Here is a 9,784-nt window from a genome sequence, read left to right on the forward strand (position 1 = left end):
ATTCCTTTCTGCTCTGTTTTACTGCCCATAAAATCTCTATAATTGAACATGTAGTAATTCATTAATAATTTCAGTTATACATAATTTATTCTTAATTTAACAGTTAGCTCTCTAGATAAAATTCATATTTAAATTTGTATTAAACTTGTATTTTAAAATTGTCGTGTATTAATTTGTTGAGATGATGTGCTATATTCATAAAGCATGAAATCAGCATTATCCTAATAAGTCCACACTGAATCTACAATACATATTTGAATATAGGCTATACAGGCACATGGCTTTAAAAAAACCCGGCCACAGAGAAGTTGTGTCCATATGCAGCATTATTAAACTTTAGGGTGCAACATCTAAATCCTATTTCAGCCTGTTCTAATGGATTTTTCATAGAAAATTGAGAGTTTGGTTTCAGATTATGCACCCAACAGCTGAAGTAGAAAACTGGGTTTCTCAGCAGTCTCTCACAAAAATGACCTTCTGTATTAGTTTGATGTAATGCAAAAGAAGAGAATGAAAGAGTTGTATTAATTTCCTAAGGGAAAATGCAGGAAAACGAGGAAGTAAGCACTGTCTACACATGCAGCAACAAGAGTCCTTAATGGAACAACAAATGCAACAAGAGCAAAGAGTCCTTAATGGAAGGCCTCAACACACAAGCTTATCTGCATGAATAGAACCCCACTGACTGAAGGATCAAGACCTGTGATGTTCAAGCATGTCTTAAGTCTGAAGGCCCACTGCCTGGAATCAGACTTTATATTGACCCCTCCTACCTATTTTAGGAAAGTCCAGTCCAGATTAAGATGCTCTCTTCCCTCTTTAGTAATCTTAATGGTGTTAACATCATCTATGGACTTCTTCCAGTAGAATTATTGAATACTATGTTAACCCAAAATCTGCTTTACATCCCATGCAACCCTGGCTAGTTCATATGAGTTTGCCTAGCTCTCAGTTAAGCTAGAATTTGGTTCACATTAGGTGCTTTTGTGTACAGTGTAGATGGCAGTATGTTTTTTTCTTTCAATGTATATATATTGTGTACGTTCAATAATTCTCTAGACACAGCTAACTTCATATTCAGCCATGCACTGACTGGTAGTATCAAACTTGAGCAGAACTAACACTGAATCAAGCCTGGGGATCAACTGACAAATGTTGCGACTGAATATCAACATTCAGAAGCAGATGATGTGAGTACAAGAATGAAAATGAATGCTTATTTGCAATATCCCCCATGATAGGTGCTGTATGAACATACAACAAAGTCCCTGCTCAGTTCTGCCATTTTGTACTGTACTCAGCTCTTCTAGTCTAATTGAAATGGTGAGGCAGGGGCTGGTGGTGGGTGACGGCACACCTACTCCACAAACAATTCTTCTGGAATTGCAGCTGCACAGTGACATGAAGGATTTAGAAGTTTATTTACAATAATGAGCTGATCTCCTCTCTGATCTTTTCAGTGTATTTCCTTTCAACAAATGTCCTTCCCTTCATGTTTTCTAAGTCAGGAAACTGCTTAATAGTATTACAATGAAACAAACAACAGTATGTGACAGTCAATTATTTTATTGGTTGGAGATAAAATTGAAAGAAAAACAACATTATATTTGCATACAAGCCTTTGTACTTTTTATGCATGGTAGTAATTTTGACTTAATCATTACAGAGAAAAACTGCAACAAAAATTGTTAACAGTGAGTTTCCAGATGGAAATAATTGCTCACTGGGGAATGCCTCATGGAAGCATAATAAAAAACAGAAACTAAACAATGCTAGACAGTCCACAACACTCAGTCAAATGGATAGCACGTACAGCACAATGTTGTAGGAAACCTTGGGGTAGTAATAGTCTGAGATCCATAGCTTCTGGGCTTCTTTCCAGAGGAAAGCCAATATTTTCCTACAAAGCCAGAGGAAGCAGGCAGCCCAAACTTCCACATTGCTCGGGAAAAGAAATGTTACTCAGAGAATCAATGGTCAGCTACAAAACTTTCTAACTGTTGGTTTTAAGAGTAGCTGAAGAGCAGGGAAGGGGAGCAGTGGAACATTTTCTAGTTGAGTAATTTATTTTTTCTAAGTTTAAGATATGTGTGCTACACTGCAATTCCATGATTGTATAGTAATGGTGAAATATATCTTACAGTTTGATTAAGTTTATCTTTACAAAACAACTTCTGAGGTGACATTAATGGATCCATTTGAAGTGAACTGGTCAATACATAAGGAATACATGGCTTTTCTATTGTTACTGCTGACGGTAAACTCCTGTGTGAGAGGAGCAAGAAGGCCAGGATTGCACCTGATTCAGAGGTCAAGGTCAGGAAGAACTCTTCTTGTTCCCTCCCAGGACGAGGTACAAGGACTATTAGTTCTTCCCAAGAGACCCACAAGTGTCTTGAAATCAAGCCGAAACATATCTTTCCTGCTACCACTAGCCCTAAAGTTCCAAGAATCACTTGTCATGTTCTGTGTACATAATAATGATTTTTTTTAAAGTCATGTGGTTTTGGGGGGGTGTGTGTGTGTGTGTGTGCATGCACATGCACAAGAGTGAGAGCATGGGGAATTCTTTATGGCCACTTTCCCAAATTTACTGAGGAAGGTGGTTTTGATCCCATTGCTGGAGCTCTCATCTCCATGTCTTCCTGTCCCCATTCTCCAAATAATCCTGTTGCCTCAGCTCCATATACAGTGGCGATGCGTAAGGGGTGCATGGGAGTGCATGTGCACCCCCTGACTGGCTGCACTTACTGCTTAGGTGATCGGCGGGGGGGGGGGCAGGTGGAAGTGCAGGTGCCCACCCTGCAAGTGCCGGCTGATCTCTGCAGCTGCTCCCAGAAGCAGCTGCAGCCACTACTGGAAGCGGCTGCAGCGATCGGCCATTGTGGGATCAGCCACAGGGGGACCCCCGCCCTGGCTAGCAGGACTGACTAAGGTGGCACCAGTCGCCCATGCCCATATTAGTTCCGCCCCAACTGGTCCATACCTACAGTGTACACATCTGCCCAACACCTTGTTCATCATGTCCTGAGCCTCACCCCTTACTCCTCCCAGGGTTCTCTACCCACCTTCCCTGTGCACAGCAAAGGGCAGCCACAGGAAAGCTCTTCATACCCCTTGGTTTCCTTCTCTCACTTGTAGGATGTGTGAGACACTATAGAGGTTCCTTACACCTTTCTGTCCTTTCTCAAGCCAGATATTTCAGAGAGGTAGAGGGGAGAGGAGACATCCCCACTTTTCGCAAGAAAGGATGAAGGAACTTAGCTGCTTCCAACTGCTGGGCTCTTTCTCATAGGCTGGGTGGGAGCCCAGGGTCAATTGGACAGCCCTGGCATAAAGCATCATTATCTAATTTATTAAAGGAAGAAGTACCTAGCCATAAATTAATCAACTACAATCAGTTGCCTTTAAAAACAAAAACGAGCTGAAGTTGGTCTAGTGCATCTCTTGATCTGCTCTCCCACAACTTTGGCCTTGTAGGTGCTCCAAGCCTGCTGCCTGGTGTAACTCTCTCTAATCATCTTCTTGGTGGGAAAGGTGCTCACCAGCTCAAGAGCTGCTCTCTTGGATTTGTCAGGTGCTTTCTCAAGAAAAATTTTTTTGGGAATAAAAATGCACTCTGCTCCTTCACTGATCTATAGGAGATAAAAAAAACAGAGAATAACTACATGCTGATTTTTAAACAGTACAAAACCCTCATATCATACTGTTGTCTCTTTGTATAACCATAATGTAAGTTATTCATTCCAAAGAGTTTATGAATGCATATTAATTTGTTACTAGAGGTGCACCAATACATCGGACCACATTGTATCAGCACTGATAAAAGGAAAATTGACATTATCAGCAATCGGCTTTTTTTGGCTGATGTGGCCAATAATGTTGCTGATGATGCTACACGCATGACTACAGCCCCAGCATGCACGCAGACAGGAGTACAGCCTGGCACTGTGGAGAGCAGCATCCAGCCAGTAAGTCTGTGGGGGGAAAAGGGTGGCGGGGGGGGAAGGGGCAGATTGAGGCCCCCGTCATGAGGGAGGAAGTGAGGCTAGGGCAGGGGCAGACACTACCCAGCCAGGGTGGGGAACAGGACAGAGCCACAAGCAGCTTGTCCATAGGGTGTGGGGTACTTCTGCTGCTGCAGGCACCCCTGGGGGAGGTATGGGGGCATGTGCACCCCCCCCAGGTCTGCACGTGGGGTGAGGGCAAGCTACTGTTGTGCACTTGAGCCAGTGCTGTGTTTGGGGTTGGTGGAGGCAGCAATGAGAGGGAGGGCTATGTGGTGGGCTACAGCCACCCCAAAATTTGCTGTAGCACCCCCTCCCCCCCAGTGCTGTTGTTGCTTACCCCAAGCGCAGGCCTGGCCCAATCCCAGCATTGGGAAGAGCCCAGTGCAGCCCCAGCCCCAAGCGTGCAGTGACAGCCCACCCTCACCCCATGCACAATTTGGGAGGCACATGCCCCCATACCTCTCCTGGTGGTGTGCACAGTGGTGGGAGTTGCACCCCCACTCCCTGCACTCCCTGGATGAGCTGTTCATGGCTCCATCCTGCATCCCGCTCCACCCCAGCTGGGCAGTGCCTGCCCCAGCCCCACTCCCTCCTTCACTGTGGGGGCCTTGATCTTTCCTCCATGCCCCTTCCACTCCGCCCTGCCCCTTACCCCCAACAGACCTATCAGCTGGACGCTTCTCTCCAAGCTGCCAGGCTTGAATTTTGGCAATCAGATCGGTATCAGCCAATATGACTCATTAATAATTGGCCATTAGTATCGGCCAAAAATTCTTTATCGGTGCACCCCTATTTGTTACAGTGTGTTCAGAAGTTATCTTGTAGATCAGGTTAAGAATCCTTTTAAAACAGATACAGAGAATCAACAAAGCCAATATGCAGAAGCTATCTATCCACTTTCTGTTATGCTTCTGTAGACAACAGACACAGATGGTAAAAAATACTATCATCCAAAATAAAACCTTTTCTTCATCTAGAAAATGTTGGGCTTATTTTGATCTTAAAGATAATAGTCTTTGAGTTCACATTTATCAATTTAAAGATGGTTTTAACAAAGATGAAATGAGATTACGTTCTGCCCACAGAGTGACTTTGATTGAGTTAGAGAAATTGCTTAGATTTATAAAGACAGAGAGATTATATAGATTATATCTTTGCTGTGAGTATTCAGGCCATGCCAGTTTTGCCAAGCAAAGTTATACAGGACTAAATGTAGGCCTAATAACAGAAGATGAATGCAAAGTTCATTATGGAGAAAATATTATTAAAATATGTGTATTAATAGCATATTGTTTATCAAAGTTCCGTATTAAATTTTAACTAAGGTTCACCTGCACTGTAATAAGGAAGTGTGAGTAACACATGTAAACATACCCAAGCTGAGATGCATGGGACACCTCTGATTTTTGGTTGAAATATGCAGATTTGTCAAAGTTCCTCTGAATATGTTTCAGTGACTATTTTTATGCAATACAGATCCCTTTCAAAACCTGCTTATCAGGCAAGTTTCACCAGTTTCACTGCTGCTGTTGAGTGGTGGACCACAGTGAAACTGCAATCTCAATTGCAGTTGGCTATTGCCAGGATTTCCATTTAAAAGACACCTGTGCTTCACAATTTCTGAAATTACAGATTCTGGGATTTCAGTTTGGCATTTTGTTCTAATATGGAACACAAAATCAGTATGGCAACATAAAACAAATCTGTTCTTAATATAAAAACTGTACCAAGTCCAGATTTTGATCCAGCTTCAAACTGTGTGCATTTATAGATATATTTTAAAAACTATTAAACAAGCTATTGAAATGATAATGGTATTTTTAAGAAGCCAATGAGCAACCATGCTTGATCTGCTGCTATAATTCAAGTTCTAATTCTGCATTGTGGATCATTAGCTTTCTCTACTAACATGTATTTACACTTTGGCTACGTACAGACATTCAAAAAGCCTGGACCTGAATTGATTCAATCTTTGCAGGTTAGTCTAACTTGGGAAGATTGAAACAAGAAGCAAGTGAATAGACATTCACTTTTGAATCCTGAAATGCCTGCAGTGACTCAGGCTAGAAGCTGGAGGGCGCCACAGCGCCCTCCCTTCCCTTCAGCAGTGACCAGAAGGTTGGAGGGAAGCAGAGTTGGGGGGTGGGAGACCCTGGCCAGCTGCTGAGTATGATTGGGAGCAGTATAAACCCCACCCTGGCCTGCAGGGACCCCAGCCAGGCTGTGCCTGGAGGGGTCTGCCCAGCTTTTCCCCTCTGCTTGCTGCTTGAGCGGCAGGAGACGTGGCCAGATGGTTGCCTGGGCATTGCCTCAGGTGAAGTGGGGGAGAGATAGGAATTAGATGTCCCTTGCCTCCTCTCTCCCACCAGTATGGGACCCCAGCTGGGGTTTGCCTGGCTTTCCCCTCTGTTCGCCACTCAAGCAGCCATCTTGGGTCCCATGCCAGTGGGAAACCCCCCTGCCACCCCCAAACTTTGCCTGAGGCACTGTCTGGGCCACCACTTGGCCACACAACCTGCTGCTTGAGTGGCGAGCAAGGTGAAAGCTGGACAGACCCTGACTCAGGTCCTGTGCCAGTGGGAGAGGGGGAGGGAGGATTAAACTCCCCTTCCCTGCCTGACCCTGATTGTGCCAGCAGGGGCCTGGCCATGACCTATGCTCTCTGCTTCAGCAGGGAGCTGGGGGGTGGGGAGGCAGAAGGGTGGCAGCTCCTGCCACACAGGCCCAGGCTGGGGTCTTGTGGGCCATGGAGGGGGTTTAAACCCCACTCCCTCCCCTGTACCTGGCCCTGCTGGCCCACACCCCCACCCCCTCCACTCCAGCGGGGAAAAGTCTGGCAGTGGCTGCTCCACTTCCACCAGGCAAACCAGGCTGCATCCCCAGCTAGGTTTCCCACCCTCACTCCCTCACCAACCAAAAGGCAGCAAAATATAATAAAGGCATTTCATAAAAAAGCAACATAAATGGAGCAGATTTTGATATTACCCCAGATTTTAAGTAATCACAGAATTTAGACTTTGGGTGTGGGTTAATTTGAGATTGGGGCAGACATTAGTGGACACTGATCAAGAAAATTCTTTTCTGGTTTATTTTCTGTTACAAAGAAAATAAGAGAGGGTTTCTCTCCCCACTCCACTTCTTTTAGGAAGTTAGTGATAGTGATGCAGAGATAACAGGCAACCTATAAGCTATGTTCAGGAATACACTGGAAAAGAAAAGTGCTTATAGGTAACTGCAAGCCACAACTTTTTCTATTCCAGTGATTCTCAGCCAGGGTGCCAGAGCACCCTGGGGTGCCTTGAGAGCCTTTCAATGGTGTACAAATCTAACAAAGGGAGTCTTGAGTCTAAAAAGGTTGAGAACCTCTGGTTTATTCAGTGACAAGTGGGAAGGAGCACTGGTGTCACAGCAGTTTGCTCTTTTGCATTCACTGGGCCATACCTTTCTGTACTTGTCTCTTGCATGTCTGCATGATCAGACAAAAGAGGAAAGCCAGCGGCAAAGCCTGCAGAATACATCAGTGCATGTGCATTTCCTAGAGATGGTCTTTTCTTCTAGTTTCCAGGTTCACTCCTCTTACCAAAACACAGTGAGGAAGCAGTCAGAGCAGGATGCACAGGCTAGGAACAAGTCCTAATGGATGACTGGAAATTACTGCACAAGCTTAAATGTAAAAAAGGCTTCTGGAAAAGGCTATTTCTTGACAATTTTTTTGATCATCAATATAGGCTCAACCTAAAATGTAGTTACTGAAGTTCAACATTCTAACATTTGTCTAAATAAAAATGTTCCATATTCAGGAGAAATGCTTTTGTTCCCCTTCTAAATAATAACTTAGTTGATTAACACTTCATAAAAATGGAAATGAAAAGAAAATAAGTTTTAGCATCTTCCCTATTAAACAAATCTTCTTACCAAGCTGAACTTCAGGCCACAAAATTTGTCCATTGTTTCAGCCAAGCCCTATAATAGTAAAGGAAACATGTCTTAGAAAAATTAGTAAAGTTCTCTATAGAGCTGTACTCCTTCACTTTTTCTAAGTAGAAAACACTGGAGTTTAGTACAAGCTTGAGCCAAGCAATCCTTTCTGTGATGGAATGGCTGTTCTGCTACCATGTGACATTTCTATTTTTAAAATGATTCTCCCTCTTGGTAATAAAGGAAGGGTTGGTCACCCTAGTTGTTTTAGAAAAATGATGGGATACATTCTTACGTATGTTTCTGTGTATGAAATATATACTTCACCTTACACAAACACTTCAACAGTGTGCTTAAGTCAGGGGTGGGCAAAATACAGCCCACGGGCGAGATCCAGCCCATGAGGCCGTTCTATCTGGCCCACGGGGCCCCTAAAAAAAATGTAGAAAATTAGTATTTCTCTGCCCATGGTTCTGTCAAAAATTACAGGAACCAAGGGCAGTAGGACCCAGGGGAAGCCCGGCAGGCTCCCACAACAGCAAGGCCTGCCCTGCCCCACCCCGCCCCCCAGCTGGAAGCCCCAGCCATGGTTTCTGGGCTGGGAGCACATGGCTGCCCCGGTGCGGGAAGCTCAGGTAAGTGGGAGCGGGGGGACCCCGGGCAGGGAAGGAGCAAGGGGTGGGAAGTGGCCCCTCCCCATCACATGACTGGTGCCCCATGCTGCAGCTGCTTGCAGCCTGCATGGGGCTTCCTGTGCCCGCTCTGGACAGCCCCACGCAGGCTGCAAGCACCTGCAGCATGGGGTGGGGGAGGGGTGCTTCTCCCCCATGCTCAGCTGTTCCCTGGGCTCCTTCCCTGCGTGGAGAACAGCAGCCCCTTGCCCGCCCCATGCCTGGTGTCCCACGCTGCAGGTGCTCGCAGCCCGCATGGGACCGTCCGGAGCAGGCACAGGCAGCCCCATGCAGGTTACGAGCGGCTGCAGTGTGGGGCACTGGGTATGGGGTGGGGAGGGGCTGCTTTCTCCCCCCCCCATGCTCAGCACCACCTTGTAACCCAGCCCCACTGCCAGGCTGGTAGCAGAGGTGGGTTACAAGCTGGTGCTGAGCGTGGGGAAAAGTGGCCCCTCACCTGCCCCACGAACAGCGCCCAGAGCACGGTGGCAGGAGCGCGGGGTCCCAGCTGGCAGGGGCTCTATGGAGGCAGACTAGCTCCCCCCTCTCTGCTGGTGCAGCCCAGCCCAGCTCCAAAGACCCTTGCCAGCCTCTGGGCCCCACTGGTGCTGGCCCTGGGACATTGGTCCCAAGATGGTGACCAGGGGGTGGGGCACCTGTTAAGGGGTGGGGCACCTGTCACAGGGCAGGGCTTCCCATGTGACCCTTGACAGCCTACCAAAGCTGGTTAAGTGGCCCTCGACTCAAAATAATTGCCCGCCCCTGGCTTAAGTCCTTGTGACTTAAATGGGACTACCCTGTCTCTCACCCCATTCTCATTAAGAAACTGGGGGACTGTGGTGTTGACATCCACACAGTCAAATGGGTCACCAACTGGCTGGAGGGCCGCACCCAGAGAGTGGTAGTGGACGGGTCATTGTCGACCTGGAGGAATGTGGGCAGTGGGGTTCCGCAGGGCTCGGTCCTTGGGCCCACACTGTTCAACATCTTCATCAGCGACTTGGACAAGGGGGTAAATAGCACCCTGTTCAAATTTGCTGATGACACTAAGATGTGGGGGGAAGTGGGCACGCTAGAAGGGAGGAATAGGCTGCAATCAGACCTAGACAGGTTACAGGGGTGGGCGGATGAGAATAGGATGGGATTCAACACCTACAAGTGCAAGGTGATGCACCTGGGGAGGAA

The 9,784-nt window shown here is 46.5% G+C and overlaps 1 protein-coding gene across 1 annotated transcript in view; it reads right to left on the reverse strand.

The window, feature by feature from the left end:
* Positions 1-3,319: 3,319 nt before the first annotated feature.
* LOC109304147 overlaps positions 3,320-9,784 on the reverse strand; it is a 46,758-nt gene continuing 40,293 nt past the window's right edge. The window contains exons 8-9 of the mRNA XM_019526644.1: positions 7,926-7,973; positions 3,320-3,635 (exon numbers count right to left, since the gene is read on the reverse strand). Of these exons, the coding sequence (XP_019382189.1) occupies positions 3,408-3,635; positions 7,926-7,973 (276 nt within the window). The 3' untranslated portion in view covers positions 3,320-3,407. The remainder of the gene's footprint in view (positions 3,636-7,925; positions 7,974-9,784) is intronic.

This window comes from Gavialis gangeticus, unplaced genomic scaffold, assembly GCF_001723915.1.
Source record: "Gavialis gangeticus isolate Ggan-Ray unplaced genomic scaffold, GavGan_comp1, whole genome shotgun sequence".
Classification (NCBI taxonomy): Eukaryota; Metazoa; Chordata; order Crocodylia; family Gavialidae; genus Gavialis; species Gavialis gangeticus.